The 21,767-nt window shown below is 55.8% G+C and overlaps 1 protein-coding gene across 1 annotated transcript; it reads left to right on the top strand.

Moving 5' to 3' along the window:
• Positions 1-4: 4 nt before the first annotated feature.
• Positions 5-21,465, top strand: LOC149429847 (mitogen-activated protein kinase 15-like; the record flags this gene model as incomplete). The annotated part of the gene is made up of 10 exons (XM_089666406.1): positions 5-58; positions 747-910; positions 2,139-2,278; positions 4,549-4,606; positions 6,804-6,941; positions 7,016-7,121; positions 11,117-11,387; positions 18,277-18,356; positions 18,622-18,786; positions 20,996-21,465. Coding segments are annotated over 10 exons (1,365 nt in total), but the record flags the coding sequence as incomplete, so codon positions are not given.
• Positions 21,466-21,767: the final 302 nt, after the last annotated feature.

Raw genomic sequence — 21,767 nt, 5'->3', positions numbered from 1 at the left:
ACTGCTGAAAGCCACCAAATTCCTTCATTCTGGGAACGTCATCCATCGAGACCAGAAGGTGAGAGACCACCACTGACCCACCCCCCCACTGACACCAGGTGAGAGACCACCACTGACCAACCTTCACCCCCCACTGAGACCAGACGATCTGACCACCCCCCACTGAGACCAGAAGGTGAGAGACCACCACTGACCCACCCCCCACTGAGACCAGGTGAGAAAACACCACTGACCCACCCCCCACTGAGACCAGGTGAGAGACCACCACTGACCCACCCCCCAATGAGACCAGGTGAGAGACCACCACTGACCCACCCCCCAATGAGACCAGGTGAGAGACCACCACTGACCCACCCCCCAATGAGACCAGGTGAGAGACCACCACTGACCAACTTTCACCCCCTCTGAGACCAGAAGATCTGACCACCCCCCACTGAGACCAGAAGGTGAGAGACCACCACTGACCAACCTTCACCCCCACTGAGACCAGAAGATCTGACCACCCCCACTGAGACCAGAAGGTGAGAGACCACCACTGACCAACCTTCACCCCCACTGAGACCAGAAGATCTGACCACCCCCCAATGAGACCAGAAGGTGAGAGACCACCACTGACCAACCCCCACCCCTCACTGAGACCAGAAGATCTGATCACCCCCTACCGAAACCAGAAGCTGAGAGACCACCATTGACCGCCATTGTAGGGGGTCTAACCTCCCGCTCTAACTGTCTCTTTCTATGTTCAGCCGTCTAATATCTTGCTGGATGCGGACTGTCTGGTGAAGTTGTGTGACTTTGGTCTGGCACGATCTCTGTATCAGATCCAGGAGGATTCTGGGAATCCGGCTCTTACTGAATATGTGGCAACTCGCTGGTACCGAGCGCCAGAGATCTTGCTGGGATCTCATCGGTATGTTGGAAAATGGTGTGGTGGGGAGGTGGGTCGGGGAATGGTACGGTGGGGAGGTGGGTTCAGGGGATGGTGCGGTGGGGAGGTGGGTTCAGGGGATGGTGCGGTGGGAAGGTGGTTCAGGGGATGGTGCGGTGGGAAGGTGGGTCGGGGAATGGTGCGGTGGGAAGGTGGGTCGGGGAATGGTGCGGTGGGGAGGGGGGTTCAGGGGATGGTGCGGTGGGAAGGTGGGTTCAGGGGATGGTGCGGTGGGAAGGTGGGTTCAGGGGATGGTGCGGTGGGAAGGTGGGTTCAGGGATGGTGCGGTGGGAAGGTGGGTTCAGGGGATGGTGCGGTGGGAAGGTGGTTCAGGGGATGGTGCGGTGGGAAGGTGGTTCAGGGGATGGTGCGGTGGGGAGGTGGGTTCAGGGGATGGTGCGGTGGGGAGGTGGGTTCAGGGGATGGTGCGGTGGGAAGGTGGGTTCAGGGGATGGTGCGGTGGGAAGGTGGGTTCAGGGGATGGTGCGGTGGGAAGGTGGTTCAGGGATGGTGCGGTGGGGAGGTGGGTTCAGGGGATGGTGCGGTGGGGAGGTGGGTTCAGGGGGATGGTGCGGTGGGGAGGTGGGTTCAGGGGATGGTGCGGTGGGGAGGTGGGTTCAGGGGATGGTGCGGTGGGGAGGTGGGTTCAGGGGATGGTGCGGTGGGGGAATGGTGCTGTGGGAAGGTGAGTCGGGAAATGGTGCGGCGGGTAGGTGGGTCGGCGGGATGTTACGGTAGGGAGGTGGGTCGGGGAATGGTGCGGTGGGAAGGTGGGTGGGGGAATGGTGCGGTGGGAAGGTGGGTCGGGAATGGTGCGGCGGGTAGGTGGGTCGGGGAATGGTGCTGTGGGATGGTGGGTCGGGAATGGTGCGGCGGGTAGGTGGGTCGGGGAATGGTGCTGTGGGAAGATGAGTCGGGAAATGGTGCGGCGGGTAGGTGGGTCGGCGGATGGTATGGTAGGGAGGTGGGTCGGGGAATGGTGCTGTGGGAAGGTGGGTTGGGGGGATGGTGCGGTGGGATGGTGGGTCGGGGACTGGTGCGGTGGGTCTGAAAATGGTACGGTGGGGAGGGGGGTTGTGGAATGGTGCGGCGAGGAGGTCCGTCGGGGGAATGGTGCGGGGGAGGGGGATCATTGACTGGTGCGGTGGGGGGGGGTCATTGACTGGTGCGGTAGGTAAGTGTCCCTGATCTCATTCTCTGCCCTCTGTAGGTACACGAAGGGGGTGGACATGTGGAGTGTGGGTTGTATTCTTGCGGAGATGTTGTTGGGGAAGCCGTTGTTCCCGGGGACGTCCACCATCAACCAGATTGAACGCATCATGAGTGTCATCCCCCCGCCCTCCCAGGAAGGTGAGTCCCAGCACAGAGGTGGGACCTGTAGGGGGTGGAGTAAGGTTAAAAGCTTTTCAAAATGAAATGTGATGACAAAATGACCACACCCCCAAAATGACCACACCCCCAAAGTCACACCCCCATTTTTACCATGCCCCGAATTCATTGGTCACAGAATGCAAATAGTAAAGGTATGAAAAGAAAATATCTCACGGGTCGTGGCGGTGCAATGGGCGGAGTCCAGGGGTCGTGGCGGTGTAATGGGCGGAGTCCAGGGGTCGTGGCAGTGTAAGGGATGGAGCCCAGGGGTCGTGGCGGTGTAATGGGCGGAGTTCAGGTATTAACTGCATTTTCAATACCTCCTCTTTGAGTGGTTGCTCCTGGTTTCCACACATCTGGGTGTCCTGCTTTATAGCCGCCCCCCCCCCCCCCCCCCCCACACACACTTTTCTTTATCACAGGGCCTCGTCTAATTCCTGTAGATTGGGTTATGCTGCAACCTTCAGGTGAATGGACATTGGCCAGAAAAAAGTCAGACATAACCCCTCCCAGTGTCCATGGGGGATTGGATGTCTCTCGGTGGGTGATGGTCCCGGCTCTTACTACCTGTTTCCTTGCTGGAATGAGATTTTCCGGATTGTTTCCCTGTGATTCTGGGACTTGGAGACGCTTTACCTGGACCCAGCTATGAAAGAGCAGGCATAGCCTGCGGGCAGCAATCTCAGGGGTATCCCATGACCTCGTTGGCAGGGTGCTTTACAGGTCCAACCTTTGCAGTACAGTCACTGTGAGGGGTGAAGGTTGGCCCTAGTGGCCCTGTGGCCTAGAACGTGAGGGGTGAAGGTTGGCCCTAGTGGCCCTGTGGCCTAGAACGTGAGGGGTGAAGGTTGGTCCTACTGGCCCTGTGGCCTGATACGTGAGGGGTGAAGGTTGGTCCTACTGGCCCTGTGGCCTGATACGTGAGGGGTGAAGGTTGGTCCTACTGGCCCTGTGGCCTGATACGTGAGGGGTGAAGGTTGGTCCTACTGGCTCTGTGGCCTGATACGTGAGGGGTGAAGGTTGGTCCTACTGGCCCTGTGGCCTAGAACGTGAGGGGTGAAGGTTGGCCCTAGTGGCCCTGTGGCCTAGAACGTGAGGGGTGAAGGTTGGTCCTACTGGCCCTGTGGCCTGATACGTGAGGGGTGAAGGTTGGTCCTACTGGCCCTGTGGCCTGATACGTGAGGGGTGAAGGTTGGTCCTACTGGCTCTATGGCCTGATAGGTGAGGGGTGAAGGTTGGTCCTACTGGCCCTGTGGACTGATACGTGAGGGGTGAAGGTTGGTCCTACTGGCCCTGTGGCCTGGAACGTTCCTCTGTGGAATCCCATAAGATGTGACAACACCCTGTGTTTTTTCTGCTGGGGGCTGGGTTCTGCTGTACTACAGCATGGAGCCTTGTACAGCCATAGCAATGTTCAGAATAGGTGGAGCCAGGCCATGATGACATCATAGGGCGTATCTGGACATGTGCTGGCGTCATTCTGGGTTCTGCTGGGTGACACCGTGCAGCCAGCACTTCCTCTGCAGGTATTGGGGACACTTATGGAGGAGTGACGTGCTTGGCAGACACCAGTCTGATACTAATACAGCCTTCAGCGGCCAGGAATCGGTCCTTTCATAAATGGCAGACCTCTACCTCCAAGCAGAAGCCTACCACCCAGTTCCATAAGAACTGGACCCCCAAAGGCTCAGGGACAGGTCCTCTTCCCAGTGACGTCACCCCCACTCTCGGGTTCAGAGACATTTATTGGTCTTTGTGGCCCTCTAGACTCACAAATCAAACGATGGGTCCACAGAATGTGGTGTCCAATAGATACAAGCTGGAAATTTGGCTGCTTCCCTCCTCACTTTTATGTGGTCAAGGGTCTCTTTACAGCCAGAAAAAGGGGCAGTTTTCTGGAAAGACCGCTGATTCAAGGGGTCATCTGGCCCGTACCAGAAGGGGTCATCTGGCCCGTACCGGAAGGGGTCATCTGGCCCGTACCGGAAGGGGAAATCTGGCCCGTACCGGAAGGGGTCATCTGGCCCGTACCGGAAGGGGTCATCTGGCCCGTACCGGAAGGGGAGAGGTCTGTTTACGGATCCCAAGCCAAACAGATGTTACATCCATTCTGGACCTCCAAGGGTCTCCACCAATTCCTGCAGTAGAGGATTGGAACTTCCAGTTTGTGGTGTCACCATTCGGTCTGTCCTTGGCCCCCAGATTGTTTACCGAGAACCCCCCAATGACTGGCCTTGTCTTCTCTGCAGACATCCTGGCTATAAAGTCGGAGTATGGTGCCTCTGTGATCAGCAGGATGAACGGACGGTGAGTACAGAGAATGCAGAACACTGGATATTGGGGAGTACAGATATTGGGGTGAATGGAGCACATGGTACACTGTATGGGGGTACAGATATTGGGGTGAGGGGAGCACACTGTACATTGTATGGGGGTGCAGACATTGGGGTGGGTGAGGGGAGCACACAGTACATTGTATGGGGGTACAGACATTGGGGTGGGTGAGGGGAGCACACAGTACATTGTATGGGGGTACAGACATTGGGGTGAATGGAGCACACTGTACATTGTATGGGGGTGCAGACATTGGGGTGAATGGAGCACACTGTACATTGTATGGGGGTGCAGACATTGGGGTGAATGGAGCACATGGTACACTGTATGGGGGTGCAGACATTGGGGTGAGGGGAGCACACGGTACATTGTATGGGGGTACAGACATTGGGGTGAGGGGATCACACTGTACATTGTATGGGGGTACAGATATTGGGGTGAATGGAGCACACAGTACACTGTATGGGGGTACAGACATTGGGGTGAGGGGGTCACACTGTACATTGTATGGGGGTACAGACATTGGGGTGGGTGAGGGGAGCACACAGTACATTGTATGGAGGTACAGACATTGGGGTGAATGGAGCACACTGTACATTGTATGGGGGTGCAGACATTGGGGTGAGGGGGTCACACTGTACATTGTATGGGGGTGCAGACATTGGGGTGAGGGGGTCACACTGTACATTGTATGGGGGTGCAGACATTGGGGTGAGGGGGTCACACGGTACACTGTATGGGGGTGCAGACATTGGGGTGAGGGGAGCACACGGTACATTGTATGGGGGTGCAGACATTGGGGTGAGGGGGTCACACTGTACATTATATGGGGGTGCAGACATTGGGGTGAATGGAGCACACTGTACATTGTATGGGGGTACAGACATTGGGGTGAGGGGGTCACACTGTACATTGTATGGGGGTGAAGACATTGGGGTGAGGGGAGCACACTGTACATTGTATGGGGGTACAGACATTGGGGTGAGGGGAGCACACGGTGCACTGTATGGGGGTACAGACATTGGGGTGAGGGGAGCACATGGTACATTGTATGGGGGTGCAGACATTGGGGTGAGGGGATCACACTGTACACTATATGGGGGTACAGACATTGGGGTGAGGGGAGTACATGGTACATTGTATGGGGGTGCAGACATTGGGGTGAGGGGATCACACTGTACATTGTATGGGGGTGCAGACATTGGGGTGAGGGGAGCACACTGTACACTGTATGGGGGTACAGACATTGGGGTGAGGGGAGCACACTGTACATTGTATGGGGGTGCAGACTTTGGGGTGAGGGGGTCACACGGTATACTGTATGGGGTTACAGACATTGGGGTGAGGGGAACACACGGTACACTGTATGGGGGTACAGACATTGGGGTGAGGGGAGCACACGGTACACTGTATGGGGGTACAGACATTGGGGTGAGGGGAGTACACGGTACATTGTATGGGGGTGTAGACATTGGGGTGAGGGGGTCACACGGTACACTGTATGGGGTTACAGACATTGGGGTGAGGGGAGCACACGGTACACAGTATGGGGGTACGGGGTGAGGGGAGCACACTGTATATTGGGGTGAGGGGAGCACACTGTATATCGGGGTGAGGGGAGCACACTGTATATCGGGGTGAGGGGAGCACGCTGTATATTGGGGTGAGGGGAGCACACTGGGGGTGAGGGGAGCACACGGTACACTGTATGGGGGTACAGACATTGGGGTGAGGGGGGCACACTGTATATCGGGGTGAGGGAGGCACACTGTATATCGGGGTGAGGGAAGCACACTGTATATTGGGGTGAGGGAAGCACACTGTATATTGGGGTGAGGGGAGCACACTGTATATTGGGGTAAGGGAAGCACACTGTATATTGGGGTGAGGGGAGCACACTGTATATTGGGGTGAGGGAAGCACACTGTATATCGGGGTGAGGGGAGCACACTGTATATCGGGGTGAGGGGAGCACACTGTATATCGGGGTGAGGGGGGCACACTGTATATCGGGGTGAGGGGGGCACACTGTATATCGGGGTGAGGGGGGCACACTGTATATCGGGGTGAGGGGAGCACACTGTATATCGGGGTGAGGGGAGCACACTGTATATTTGGGGTACATCGTATGGAATATGGCGGTAATTGTACGCCGTGCTCCTGTTTCCAGGCAGAAGGTGTCCCTGGCGGAGCTCCTCCCCCCAGCGTGTCCTCCTGAGGCGGTGGATCTGCTGCACAGACTTCTGCTCTTTAATCCGGAGAAGAGGCTGACAGCGGAGGGCGCTCTGGATCACCCGTATGTGCGCAGGTAAGTGCTCCCCGTGGTTGGTCCTCAGAGCTCCGCCTGACCTCCATCATCACCTCCCTCATGTCTGTCCGCAGATTTCACTCTCCAGCCCGAGAGCCCGCCTTAGACTATGACGTCATCCTGCCTGTCGATGACGACATACAACTGTCTGTAGCCGAATATCGGAACAAACTGTACGAGGTGAGTGATGTCATCATATGTCTGGTGTAGTCCCTCCCCCTGTGTAACGTACATGTGACATGAATGTACAGATTTGAGTAGATAAGATGTAGTTTCAGTCCTTGTCATTGGTGCTCAGACACAGAGGCATCAATTAGCAGCTGAAAAGCCCGGCTTCCTGGATGTGACACCTACGTACTAATAAGGTTTTGTCACCTTCTGGTGAAACCGGCTTAAAGGAAATGGCTGGAGACATTTCGGCTTCATGACAGCAGGGGGTCTCCAATCTGGGGAGCTAAAAGTGTCTCCATACATCAAAGGGGAATGTTCCATCCCTCATAAAGGCTAAAATAGTAGTTGCAGAGAGATGAGAATACTCCCTTCTTGTAGGGCACTCTGTGGGTCACACCGACACCTAAAACCATATTTGTGGCTTAGGTAGAAGGCCAGGAAAATGCAGGGAATGGTTAGGTGGTGCTGGATGGCGACAGTCGGATGGTGTTTTGTACTGTCACGATCGGACCGATGCGCTGGTGTCGGAAATCCAATCCCCAACTTGGTGATTCAAGCCGGTCTTGGCCCGATTGAACTTGGGCAGGTCAACACCCAGAACATCCTGTGGGCGGGTACAGGAACACCCCCCAGGGTCAGTTGGCTGAAGACTAATGTCCCGCCTACGTCCATATCCCCGTAAATGGAGTACCCGGACATTGGGACATTTGTGATTCGTATGGAGCCGGTTTGATTTGACTGACGGATGGCTGATTCTCTGACTTGCTCCAGTCGCAGGATAAATCTCGGTAAACGTTTTATTCTGTCTTTTATTCCCTTTTATTTTATAGTGAAGTCATTTGTGTGTCTTCTTGTATTTCTGTAACTTTTTATATTTTGTACATATTTTATGCTCCGCCCACTTTCGGGATATTAAAATTAATTAGTGACTTCTGTGTATTTAAGCTCGGGCTCATATCTCCGGAGAGATTGGATTGGAGAGATTGGATTGCAGAGATTAGATTGTATCGTATTTTAGTGCCTTTATACGCTCAGTCAAGCTCATTGCCAATCTGTATGCAATTGCACTGTGTGTGGGCAGATTATATGCAGATTGTAAAAGGTAACATATCGGCCAGAAGGAGATCTGTGTGGGGGGTGTCCCAACAGACCGTTCTGCAGATAAACTGTTGGGTGGTGGCAGGCTACCGTTTGTGGTGTGTCTGGTGTGGGGGGGGGTGGACAGTGGAAGGGTGATAACACCGGGGTACAAGCTGTAGGTAGCTGGAGGAATCCTGGAAGGGTGTGATTACTAAGCAGCTCCTCAACCCTTAGTGTGCACCAGATTGTATGTAAGATTAGTATCTGCCAGTGTGTGGTCGACCAGCTGGATTGGAGTCTCCCTGGTGGTGAGCAGAGGTAGTGCAGCTGTGGAAGGATATCACGGCTGGTCTTGTATACGGTTTTATATATTCAGAGTTCAGTCCCCTTTATTCCCTCGTACCCCAAGTCACGTGCGCCTCCGTTAGTTTGTCGCTGTGGGCGTGGCATGTGGGGGACACGTGACAGGTTGGTCGTGACAGATTGGTGGCAGCGGTGGGATCTGCTTAGTACATTACTGCATGGCTTAGTCATGTAACCCGTGTCCTGAAGCTCACTCAGTGCATCATTGACTGAAACTACATCTAATCTACTCAAATCTGTACATTTATGTCACATGTACGTTACCCCCTGTAATGCCACGTGTCCGGTGTAGTCCCCTCCCCCTGTACAGCTACGTGTCCGGTGTAGTCCCTCCCCCTATACAGCTACGTGTCCGGTGTACTTCCTCCCCCTGTAATGCCACGTGTCCGGTGTAGTCCCTCCCCCTGTACAGCTACGTGTCCGGTGTACTTCCTCCCCCTGTAATGCCATGTGTCCGGTGTAGTCCCCTCCCCCTGTACAGCTACGTGTCCGGTGTACTTCCTCCCCCTGTACAGCTACGTGTCCGGTGTAGTCCCCTCCCCCTGTACAGCTACGTGTCCGGTGTAGTCCCCTCCCCCTGTACAGCTACGTGTCCGGTGTACTTCCTCCCCCTGTAATGCCATGTGTCCGGTGTAGTCCCCTCCCCCTGTACAGCTACGTGTCCGGTGTACTTCCTCCCCCTGTAATGCCACATGTCCGGTGTAGTCCCTCCCCCTGTACAGCTACGTGTCCGGTGTACTTCCTCCCCCTGTAATGCCACGTGTCCGGTGTAGTCCCTCCCCCTGTACAGCTACGTGTCCGGTGTACTTCCTCCCCCTGTAATGCCACGTGTCCGGTGTAGTCCCCTCCCCCTGTACAGCTACGTGTTCGGTGTACTTCCTCCCCCTGTAATGTCACGTGTCCGGTGTAGTCCCCTGCCCCTGTACAGCCACGTGTCCGGTGTAGTCCCTCCCCCTGTACAGCTACGTGTCCGGTGTAGTCCCTCCCCCTGTACAGCTACGTGTCCGGTGTAGTCCCTCCCCCTGTACAGCTACGTGTCCGGTGTAGTCCCTCCCCCTGTACAGCTACGTGTCCGGTGTAGTCCCTCCCCCTGTACAGCTACGTGTCCGGTGTAGTCCCTCCCCCTGTACAGCTACGTGTCCAGTGTAGTCCCTCCCCCTGTACAGCCAGGTGTCCAGTGTAGTCCCTCCCTCCCCCTGTACAGCTACGTGTCCGGTGTAGTCCCTCCCCTTGTACAGCCAGGTGTCCGGTGTAGTCCCTCCCCTTGTACAGCCAGGTGTCCGGTGTAGTCCCTCCCCTTGTACAGCTACGTGTCCGGTGTAGTCCCTCCCCTTGTACAGCTACGTGTCCGGTGTAGTCCCTCCCCCTGTACAGCTACGTGTCCGGTGTACTCCCTCCCCCTGTACAGCCAGGTGTCCAGTGTAGTCCCTCCCTCCCCCTGTACAGCTACGTGTCTGGTGTACTCCCTCCCCCTGTACAACCACGTGTCCGGTGTAGTCCCTCCCCCTGTACAGCTACGTGTCCGGTGCTGTCCCTCCCTCCCCCTGTACAGCCATGTGTCGTCCCTCCCTCCACCTGTACAGCCACGTGTCGTGTGTCATCCCTTCCTTCCCCTGTATAGCCACGTGTCCTTGCAGCTCCTCCCCCTGTACAGCCACGTGTCCTTGTAGCTCCTCCCCCTGTACAGCCACGTGTCCTTGCAGCTCCTCGCCCTGTACATCCACGTGTCCTTGTAGCTCCTCCCCCTGTACAGCCACGTGTCCTTGTAGCTCCTCCCCCTGTACAGCCACGTGTCTTTGTAGCTCCTCCCCCTGTACAGCCACGTGTCCTTGTAGCTCCTCCCCCTTTACAGCCACGTGTCCCCTGTGCAGCCACGTGTCCTTGTAGCTCCTCCCCCTGTACAGCCACGTGTCCTTGTAGCTCCTCCCCCTGTACAGCCACGTGTCCTTGTAGCTCCTCCCCCTGTACAGCCACGTGTCCTTGTAGCTCCTCCCCCTGTACAGCCACGTGTCCTTGTAGCTCCTCCCCCTGTACAGCCACGTGTCCTTGTAGCTCCTCCCCCTGTACAGCCACGTGTCCTTGTAGCTCCTCCCCCTGTACAGCCACGTGTCCTTGTAGCTCCTCCCCCTGTACAGCCACGTGTCCTTGTAGCTCCTCCCCCTGTACAGCCACGTGTCCTTGTAGCTCCTCCCCCTGTACAGCCACGTGTCCTTGTAGCTCCTCCCCCTGTACAGCCACGTGTCCTTGTAGCTCCTCCCCCTGTACAGCCACGTCTCCTTGTAGCTCCTCCCCCTGTACAGCCACGTGTCTTTGTAGCTCCTCCCCCTGTACAGCCACGTGTCCTTGTAGCTCCTCCCCCTGTACAGCCACGCAGAGTCATACCTTTGTTTGGAGGGAGCGGTAGGACGGTGTCGGTAATGCAGTTTTATAATCCGGACAGATGGTGGCGCTTGGCTGAGGATGTCTTCTGTTGGTAAAACATTGGGAGGAGCTCCGGTCAGAGGCGGAGTCTTCCTTGTCCCCTCCCCCATCATATCTGACAGATTCTCTGCTCTCTGCAGATGATCCTGGAGAGGAAGGTGAACGCTCGCCGACAGAAACGGGAAAAGGAAAGCGCCGACCCCAGACCTTCCCAGGAGTCCAGAGTGAAGAAAGATGCGGAGCCTCCCACCTCAGGGGCCGTCCTGGAGAACTGTGGGCAGACCCCACCTACTGACCCCCTCTCCAAATCCCTGCCTGCTGACAGCTGTACACAGGGGCCCGGGGCGGGTCATCCGGGGCCCAAACCAACATCCCCTGTATATAACCCCATAACTCACAGCACCGTCCCAGGTATGTATAGAGTCTGTATATAGGGTGTGTCTCCTGTATATGGGCCGAAAGGGTCCGGTGTATACGGGGGGGGGGTGTACAGTGCAGGAAATGTGTATTTGCCCCCCCCGATGCTGAATGTTCGCCCCTCACACAGAAACGATCGGTCTAACAATGGAATGTTCGCCCCTCACACAGAAATGATCGGTCTAACAATGGAATGTTCGCCCCTCACACAGAAATGATCGGTCTAACAATGGAATGTTCGCCCCTCACACAGAAATGATCGGTCTAACAATGGAATGTTCGCCCCTCACACAGAAATGATTGGTCTAACAATGGAATGTTCGCCCCTCACACAGAAATGATCGGTCTAACAATGGAATGTTCGGTGTAACACTGAGAGACAGAATACAACAACAAATTCAGCAGAAATGCGTCTAACAAATGATGACTGATCTGCATGTTCATGAGGGAAAGAAGGATTGGATCCCCTTCACAAAACATGACTTAGTACTTGGTGGCCAATCCCTTGTTGGCCATCACAGAGGTCAGACGTTTCCTGGAGTTGGCCCCCAAGTTCGCACACATCTCAGGAGGGATTTTGGCCCACTCCTCTTGGCAGATCCTCTCCAAGTCATTAAGGTTTGGTGGCTGACGTTTGAAAATCTGTGGAGGGAGCTGAAAGTTCGAGTTGCCAATCAAATGAAGGTGTGGAGACTGGCTAGGCCACTCCAGGACCTTAATGTGCTTCTTCTTGAGCCGCTCCTTTGTTGCCTTGGCCGTGTGTTTTGGGTCATTGTCATGCTGGAACACCCATCCACCACCCATTATCAATGCCCTGGCTGAGGGAAGAAGGTTCTCACCCAAGATTTGACGGTACTGTTGGATTTTAGACACGTATAATACTTCCTTTAGTGTCTTGAGGCGATTATGAATGAAAGAGCCGTTGAAATAAAAAAATGAAGTGTGATTTTATTCTATCACACAACGGCTTCAAATAACAATGTAAAGTGTATCATGAACAGTTCCATGAAAGATAAAACGTAGAAATATCAGGCAGAAGTTTAAAGAAAAGTCACCATTATTGTCATGGCTGGCTGACCGTGTGCACCTTCCATGTTCTCCTTGTGCACCTCCCATCTTCTCCTTGTGCACCTTCCATGTTCTCCTTGTGCACCTTCCATGTTCTCCTTGTGCACCTTCCATGTTCTCCTTGTCCACCTTCCATGTTCTCCTTGTCCACCTTCCATCTTCTCCTTGTCCACCTTCCATCTTCTCCTTGTCCACCTTCCATGTTCTCCTTGTCCACCTTCCATGTTCTCCTTGTCCACCTTCCATCTTCTCCTTGTCCACCTTCCATCTTCTCCTTGTCCACCTTCCATCTTCTCCTTGTGCACCTTCCATCTTCTCCTTGTCCACCTTCCATCTTCTCCTTGTGCACCTTCCATCTTCTCCTTGTGCACCTTCCATCTTCTCCTTGTCCACCTTCCATCTTCTCCTTGTGCACCTTCCATCTTCTCCTTGTGCACCTTCCATCTTCTCCTTGTCCACCTTCCATCTTCTCCTTGTCCTTCTCGAGACTTTGGGAAGAAACCAGAAATAGACGGAAGGGACGTGTCAAGGTCCTACCTTTCTTCAGAGCTTGTGCTGCTCCATGTGCTGGCATCCATCTTAGGTTTCTGCAAAGCATTGTGGGTTCCTTTATGCTTTCAAGCCTCTGCGGCTCCTCCCCCAGGAGGTGGTGGCTTATCACATTTAAGCCTGCTGTCTGCAGCTGCTCTTTGCATTCGTGTCCTGTCTGTTGAATTGCAGCAAGCTCCTGGTAATGTCTCAGTGCTCTCCTGGATATGGACTCTGTTTTGGCAAGACTCCTTCCTGGCTTCTGACCCCGGCTCTGGCGATCATCGCTTCCTAGCTTCTGACCCCGGCTTTGGCGACCATCCTTCCTGGCTTCTGACCCCGGCTCTGGCAACCATCCTTCCTGGCTTCTGACCCCGGCTCTGGCGATCATCCTTCCTGGCTTCTGACCCCGGCTCTGGTGACCATCCTGCCTGGCTCCTGACCTTGGCTCTGGCGAACATCCTTCCTGGCTTCTGACCCCGGCTCTGGCGACCATCCTTCCTGGCTTCTGACCCCGGCTCTGGTGATCAACCTTCCTGGCTTCTGACCCCGGCTCTGGTGATCATCCTTCCTGGCTTCTGACCCCGGCTCTGGCGATCATCCTTCCTGGCTTCTGACCTCAACTCTGGCGATCATCCTTCCTGACTTCTGACCCCGGCTCTGGCGACCATCCTTCCTGGCTTCTGACCCCGGCTCTGGCGACCATCCTTCCTGGCTTCTGACCCCGGCTCTGGCGACCATCCTTCCTGGCTTCTGACCCCGGCTCTGGCGACCATCCTTCCTGGCTTCTGACCCCGGCTCTGGCGACCATCCTTCCTGGCTTCTGACCCCGGCTCTGGTGACCATCCTTCCTGGCTTCTGACCCCGGGTCTGGCGACCATCCTTCCTGGCTTCTGACCCCGGGTCTGGCGACCATCCTTCCTGGCTTCTGACCCCGGCTCTGGTGATCATCCTTCCTGGCTCCTGACCCCGGCTCTGGCGACCATCCTTCCTGGCTCCTGACCCCGGCTCTGGCGACCATCCTTCCTGGCTTCTGACCCCGGCTCTGGCGACCATCCTTCCTGGCTCCTGACCCCGGCTCTGGCGACCATCCTTCCTGGCTCCTGACCCCGGCTCTGGCGACCATCCTTCCTGGCTCCTGACCCCGGCTCTGGCGACCATCCTTCCTGGCTCCTGACCCCGGCTCTGGCGACCATCCTTCCTGGCTTCTGACCCCGGCTCTGGCGACCATCCTTCCTGGCTTCTGACCCCGGGTCTGGCGACCATCCTTCCTGGCTTCTGACCCCGGGTCTGGCGACCATCCTTCCTGGCTTCTGACCCCGGCTCTGGTGATCATCCTTCCTGGCTCCTGACCCCGGCTCTGGTGACCATCCTTCCTGGCTCCTGACACCGGCTCTGGCGACCATCCTTCCTGGCTTCTGACCCCGGCTCTGGCGACCATCCTTCCTGACTTCTGACCCCGGCTCTGGCGACCATCCTTCCTGGCTTCTGACCCCGGCTCTGGCGACCATCCTTCCTGACTTCTGACCCCGGCTCTGGCGACCATCCTTCCTGGCTACTGTCCTACCCAGTCATCCGCTGTTGCTGTTGGACTTGCATAGACTGTGTCTCGTTTTTATATTAAAAACCTACCTTTAATTGCACCTCCTTGTGTGTCTGGCTCCTCGCTCCCTGACACTATACGAATGCCATGAATCCTGACGGTGCAGGTACGCTCTCGCTCCCTATATTGGTTGCCAGACTTGATCAGCAGGATCACTTGTTGGATCAGTTCGCTCAGGCGTTGCAGACGCTGCTTGCATGCACAGCGCACCTTGCTCCTGGTGCTATTAGGCCGGTTGTCACTCCTGTGGTCGCTCCCGCTGCTGCTCCGGTTGTTGTGCCTACTTCTGCATCTGCTGCCACACCTGTGGTGCCCAGAGGTATGACTGGTTCAGCCCCCCTTCCACAGCGCTTTGGGGGTGAGCCGAGTTGGTGTCGGGGTTTCCTTAACCAAGTGGGCATATATTTTGAGTTGATACCCCACGCTTTTCCTACTGAGAGGTCAAAGGTGGGCTTCGTAATCTCGCTGCTCTCGGACAAGGCCTTGGCCAATCCCTTATGGGAGAACGATAACCCTGTGATTCACGAGTTTGCCGGTTTTGTTGCCTTCTTCTGTACGGTATTCGATGTGCCTGCTCACTCCGCCTCTGCTGGGGCGGAGACTGGTGCAAGAGGGGAGGGAGGAGCTTCTCAAGGAGTTATAGGGTTGTGCACTGGGGTGGAGAGTGGTGAAAGAGGGGAGGGGGATCCCACACAGGCCAGGGCGAAAACAGACGTTTATAGTAGAGATTGTTGAAAAGTAGTGCCGTTCCCTCGTCTGAGGAGAAGAATTCCTTCCAGTAGATCCCAGTGACGGGGTGTCCTTCCTCTTTGTTTAGGGAGGAAGAATTGAAGTCTTCCAGGAGTCACATTTCATCCTCTGTTGGATAGAAGGTGGGACGTGTTCCTCCAGCAGGCTGGAATGCAAGGGTTGGATTTGGCTGTATTCAGTAGGAGGTGTAGGATGTTTTTTTTTTTTTTCTTTTCTTGAATGTAGGAGGATGAAGGCAGAATCGTCGTCAGGATGTCAGTGAATTTTTTTGCTTGTTCCCTAACATTGGTCTAGAAGGTTTTCTGACTGTACAGGAACAAACATATGTACGAGCTTGCCCTGGTGTTTCTGACATCTCCAACAAGTGTCTGCAATTTCAGGGTAACTTTTATGGACGATATCTTGTGATCTCTACCGTCGGGATAGATGTTATAGTTCTCCTGGGCTTGGTGTTGATTGAAGACTTTCCGGAAAGATGTGGTATCTGGTGGTGGATTTGAGTAGAAGAGAAGTTTAGTTGCAAGTATTTTTCCCATTGGGATGGGAACAGAGCTTTAAAAGTTGTCTTTTGGGCTGTTCTATGAGATAATGGATGGTGGTGAGGGAGTGTCAAAGGGGGACGCCCTGTCCATCGCGCATGCCTGTAAGGGGGACGCCCTGTCCATCGCGCATGGCCAGTAAGGGGGACGCCCTGTCCATCGCGCATGGCCAGTAAGGGGGACGCCCTGTCCATCGCGCATGGCCAGTAAGGGGGACGCCCTGTCCATCGCGCATGGCCAGTAAGGGGGACGCCCTGTCCATCGCGCATGGCCAGTAAGGGGGACGCCCTGTCCATCGCGCATGGCCAGTAAGGGGGACGCCCTGTCCATCGCGCATGGCCAGTAAGGGGGACGCCCTGTCCATCGCGCATGGCCAGTAAGGGGGACGCCCTGTCCATCGCGCATGGCCAGTAAGGGGGACGCCCTGTCCATCGCGCATGGCCAGTAAGGGGGACGCCCTGTCCATCGCGCATGGCCAGTAAGGGGGACGCCCTGTCCATCGCGCATGGCCCGTAAGGGGGACGCCCTGTCCATCGCGCATGGCCCGTAAGGGGGACGCCCTGTCCATCGCGCATGGCCCGTAAGGGGGACGCCCTGTCCATCGCGCATGGCCCGTAAGGGGGACGCCCTGTCCATCGCGCATGGCCCGTAAGGGGGACGCCCTGTCCATCGCGCATGGCCCGTAAGGGGGACGCCCTGTCCATCGCGCATGGCCCGTAAGGGGGACGCCCTGTCCATCGCTCATGGCCCGTAAGGGGGACGCCCTGTCCATCGCGCATGGCCCGTAAGGGGGACGCCCTGTCCATCGCGCATGGCCCGTAAGGGGGACGCCCTGTCCATCGCGCATGGCCTCTAAGGGGGACAGCGGTCTACTAAACACTTTGAATTTTGGTGAAGATATGAGGTAGTGTTGAAGCTGTAGATCTTTCTAGAAGGAAGTTGGAAAGGGTGTGTTAGATTGGGGATAGAGGGACAGAGACCAGTGGAAGAAAAGTGTGAGATTTAGTACAGATCTTTTCTATGAGGAAAGAGTAAAGTCAGATTTCCGGAATGCCTGGGAGCATTGCTGTAGAGAAGGTCCTGTTGTAGGGTGGGATTTCAAAGTCAATGGTATAGATGGGGGACACTGTGATAAGTGGCGGAGGAGGAGTGGGAGGACTTCTCTATAGCCACCCAACATTTGAGCTCTGCGTGTCTCCACCAGTCAATTAATTGTGTCAGATGGCAAGATATTTGGTACCTCCAGTAGGTCTGTAAGAGCTTGTCCTCCATTGGCTTTGATAGAGAAGGTCTCGGCAGAGTCTAGGTTTCCTGGAAGCCCATATAAATTTGGCAAATTTTGCATTAGCTGGGTTGGGAAATGCGGTGGGTATCTTAATGGATAAGGCAGACAGGAGAGACAAGAATTTTGGTAAAATGGTCATTTTGGTGATGATTGTTTCCTTGGTTTTGAAGATCTATTTAGAGTCCCACTTCTGCAGTAAGGTTTTCACTATTTGAGGAGGAGGGGAGGACGAGAGAGAACCTCTCAACTGGATTCTCTGGTATGGAACGGCCTAAATATCTGAGAGCCAAAGAGGTCCATTTAAATTTGAAATTGTTTGGTTTTGATCTGTGAAGGAATTGCCACTCCCACTGTCTCAGATTTTGAAAATTGCTTTTTAGGAATGAAAGGGGTCCTTTATGTTTTTAGTTCATGTAGGAGGTTATGGAGAGAAGTGAGAGGAAGTTGTCAGGGAAAAGAGGAGGTTGTCTGGATGGGCCGAGGTCTTGGAGTAGATGTTTCCTACTTGCAGGCCAATAATATTCTGGCTGGGTCTTACTGTCCATAGGAACGGTTCCAGCGATGGTACACATAGAAGGGGAGAGAAGGCAGACCCCTCTTGTTGCAATGGATGATGTGAAATATGACAGATGAGATACCAGTAACCTTCGCTGAGACTGACAGGCGGAGTAAACTGTGGAGATCCAGGTCTGAGCTCTCTCCCAGATCTATGGGATAAAGTGTCCGTTCATTCCACCGAATGTCTTCTCCTCGTCCATAGATAGACATTGGGCTGAGGAAGAGGAACCCGCGTGTACCACATTCAGCATCTCATCACAGGTCTCCGCCTTCACCTGCTGGGAAAGCCCACTTGGTCAGGCAAAGTTCCTGTTCATCAATAATGGAATCTTCTACTCTTCCTACCAGTCCATCCCCCACAGTTATTACCTTTTGTACCACTAGCCCCTCCCTCCTAGATTGTAAGCTCCCAGGATCAGGCCCTCCCTTTTGTATTGTTGCTGTATTGTCTCCCGTTATATTGTAAAGTGCTGAGCAAACTGTTGGCGCCATAAATCCTGTATAATAATAATAATAATCTCCTTTGTACATCTTAACTTTTTCTCTGTCTAGGAGGATCGGCTCATTGGAGGAGTAAGAAGGGACAGCTGAGCCAGGAGCAGGTAGCCACCTTCCAGCCTGGGACACATGGGGTGAGTATACCAGTATGGATCGGATTATGGGACAGAAGTGGGATCACATGACCTGTAGAGGGACACATGGGGTAGGTATACCAGTGTGGATGGGGGTGGGACTATGGGACAGGAGTGAAATCACATGACATGTAGAGGGACACATGGGGTGAGTATACCAGTATAGATGGGATCATGGGACAGGAGTGGGATCACATGACCAGTATGGAAGTCATGTGATCACCTCCAGGTTATCTAACATTGGATTCTCCATTTTTTCCTGAAGGTGAATAAAATAGCGGAGCCGCGAGGAAAAACGGCCCCGGTCACCCGGACGCGCTCCTTCTCTCTCACCCAGCAGGCTCGGGCAGCCGCCCCCAACAATCCGCTTATCCGGAAGGAGGCCACAACCCCCGGCGCAGTGGGCGTGGCTGCAGTCAGTGCCAGACTGGTGAGTAGAAGGATGGAGGAGAACGAAGGAGGCCGCCATTACTGAGCTCTGCTGGTGGAAATGTTGGAGAATTGTTGGTAATGAGTTGGCCGTTCCTGGGAGCAGCCTGGGCAGTATTCTGCAATGAGAGATTCCCTGCGCCGCTGGTGGAGATACAATGTCTGGCTTCAGGACCTAAAGAAGTCTGTAGATGAGACCGCACACATTGGGGGCCGGGCTGCCCTCGCCCGCCCTCCTCCTCCCTCGCCCCCTCCCCCCCCCTCCTCCTCCTCTGACCGCTATCCTCCTCCTCCCCCTCTCTCGCCCCCTCCTCCTCCCTCGAACCCTCCACCCCCCTCCTCCTCCCTCGAACCCTCCACCCCCTCCTCCTCCTCTGACCGCTATCCTCCTCCTCCCCCTCTCTCGCCCCCTCCTCCTCCCTCGAACCCTCCACCCCCCTCCTCCTCCCTCGCCCCCTCCCCCCCCTCCTCCTCCCTCGCCCCCTCCCCCCCCTCCTCCTCCCTCGCCCCCTCCCCCCCCCTCCTCCTCCCTCGCCCCCTCCCCCCCCCTCCTCCTCCCTCGCCCCCTCCTCCCTCGCCCCCTCCTCCTCCTCTGACCGCTATCCTCCTCCTCCCCCTCTCTCGCCCCCTCTCTCGGTCCCTCCTCCCCCCCCTCCCCCTCTCTTCTGCACTGCCCCCACCCGCCCTCCTCCTCCCGCCCTCGCCCGCCCTCCTCCACCCACCTTCCTCCCTCCACCTTCCTCCCTCGCCCTCCTCCTCCCACCTTCCTCCCTCGCCCTCCTCCTCCTCCACTGCCCTTGCCCACCCTCCTCCACCCTTGCCCGCCCTCCTCCGCCCTTGCCTGCCCTCCTCTTCCACCCTCGCCCGCCCTCTTCTGCCCTCACCTGCCCTCCTCCTCCGCCCGCCCTCTTCCTCCGCCCTCGCCCGCCCTCTTCCACCCTCTTCCTCCACCCTCCTCCTCCACTGCCGCGCGCCCTTGCCTGTCCTCCCCTACCCGCCCTCTTCCACCCTCTTGGGTTCAGTAAGCTGGAATAAGTCCCAAGTTCATCCCCCGCATTCAGCACTGCATATGACAGCCGGGAAACCAGCATTGCAGAATGAGAAGGAATGGTGGCCTCCGGCTCTCTCAGAAATGGTTTTCTTGAAAGCCACATAAAAGTCAAGCAGGTCAGAGGTTTGTGATTGGAGGAGGGGGAGCAGTGTGTGGGGTCAGTGATTGGAGGTAGGTGTGTGGGGGAGGATATGATGGAGCACAGTGTGAGATTGGTGGTTGTAGGTCGGTGTTCAGGGCAGTATATGGTGAGGTTGGCGATTGTAGATAGGTGTAGGAGGGAGGTATACTTTGTGGTAGGTGTGTGGGGGAGGGATCTGGTGGGGTAGGTAAGTGGGGAAGTATACCTTGAGGTGGGTGTGCATAGTGGGATATGGCAAGGGTAGGTGTGTGAAGGAGGGATAAGTTGAGGTGGGTGTGCAGGGGAGGGATACCTTGAGGTAGGTGTGTGGGGGAGGTATACTTTGAGGAAGGTGTGCATAGTGGGATATGGCAAGGTAGGTGTGCGAGGGGAGGGATGTGGTGAGGTGGGTGTGCGGGGGAAGGACAAATTGAGGTGGGTGTGCGGGTGAGGTATGCCTTGAGGTAGGTGTCCAGGGCAGGACACGTTGGGGGTAGGTGTGCATAGTGGGATATGGCAAGGTAGGTGTGCGGGGGAGGGATGTGGTGAGGTGGGTGTGCGGGGGAGGGACAAATTGAGGTTGGTGTGCGGGGGAGGTATGCCTTGAGGTAGGTGTCCAGGGCAGGACACGTTGGGGGTAGGTGTGCGGAGCAGGGATGTGGTGTGAGGTGGGTATGCGGAGGAGGGATACGTTGAGGTAGGTGTGCATAGTGGGATATGGCAAGGTAGGTGTGCGGGGGAGGGATGTGGTGAGGTGGGTGTGCGGGGGAGGGACAAGTTGAGGTGGGTGTGCGGGGGAGGTATGCCTTGAGGTAGGTGTCCAGGGTAGGACACTTCGGGGGAGGTGCACCTTGAGGTAGGTGTCCAGGGTAGGACACTTCGGGGGAGGTGCACCTTGAGGTAGGTGTCCAGGGTAGGACACTTCGGGGGAGGTGCACCTTGAGGTAGGTGTCCAGGGTAGGACACTTCGGGGGAGGTGCACCTTGAGGTAGCTGTCCAGGGCAGGACATGGTGACCAGACTCCGTTCTCCTCCACAGAACCCGCGCACACCGGCCCCCCAGACCCGCGAGGTTCGCTCGGCTCAGAAGTTCAGCCGGAAGATGTTCCAGGGGACGGCCAATGTTGGGGCGGCGGGTGACCCCAAGGCGTCCCTCCAGAGCTACTCCCAGGCCTACGGGACAATCAGTAAATCGGCTCTGCAGAGTCTACAGGCGGACAAGTCATGAGGGACACAAGCTGTGAGATTCTGAGCTGCTAGGGACCCTCCTCTGGGGCCCGAGTATTCCAAGTGTGGGGTCCGGGGGCCAGACCAGCCCGCTGTTCAGACCACATATGTGCCTTCTACAATGCCTGACCCGGGACCAGCCAACCGGCAATAAAAAAAAGTGCAATAAGGCAAATTCTGGACTTTGTGGGCCCCGGAGCCACCAGGGGCCCTTCCTCTAATTTTTTTTTTCTCTTTTTTTTTACTGTTCACTCCGCCCACAATACAGACTATTTATTCAGAGTTTTGTGTCGGCTTATTATTGACTCCATAATAAGAGGGTGCCGCCTCTTCTCCAACATGGCTGCCAGTGGCCCCGCCCTGTCAGCGGTGAGAATACATGGATGATTGAGAGCCCCTGGAAGGAGATTCTGCTCACTTCCTGATCCAGTGACACCATTTGTGCAAAGTCAGGACAGGAAGTGGAGGGAGATCTTCCCCCGGCTGGCAGTTCTCCCCTCCCCCCTCCATCATTGCAATATTAGGCGACAAATCAGAGCAGACCGATGAGGACCATATATGGGCGGGGGAGGGGTGGGGGGGTC

The sequence above is a fragment of the Staurois parvus genome, unplaced genomic scaffold (genome assembly GCF_062004578.1).
Source record: "Staurois parvus isolate SC_StPar_1 unplaced genomic scaffold, SC_StPar_1.0 ptg002691l, whole genome shotgun sequence".
Lineage (NCBI taxonomy): Eukaryota > Metazoa > Chordata > Amphibia > Anura > Ranidae > Staurois > Staurois parvus.
Note: the sequence above shows the minus strand (reverse complement) of the source record. Positions and strands in the feature narration are given on the sequence as shown.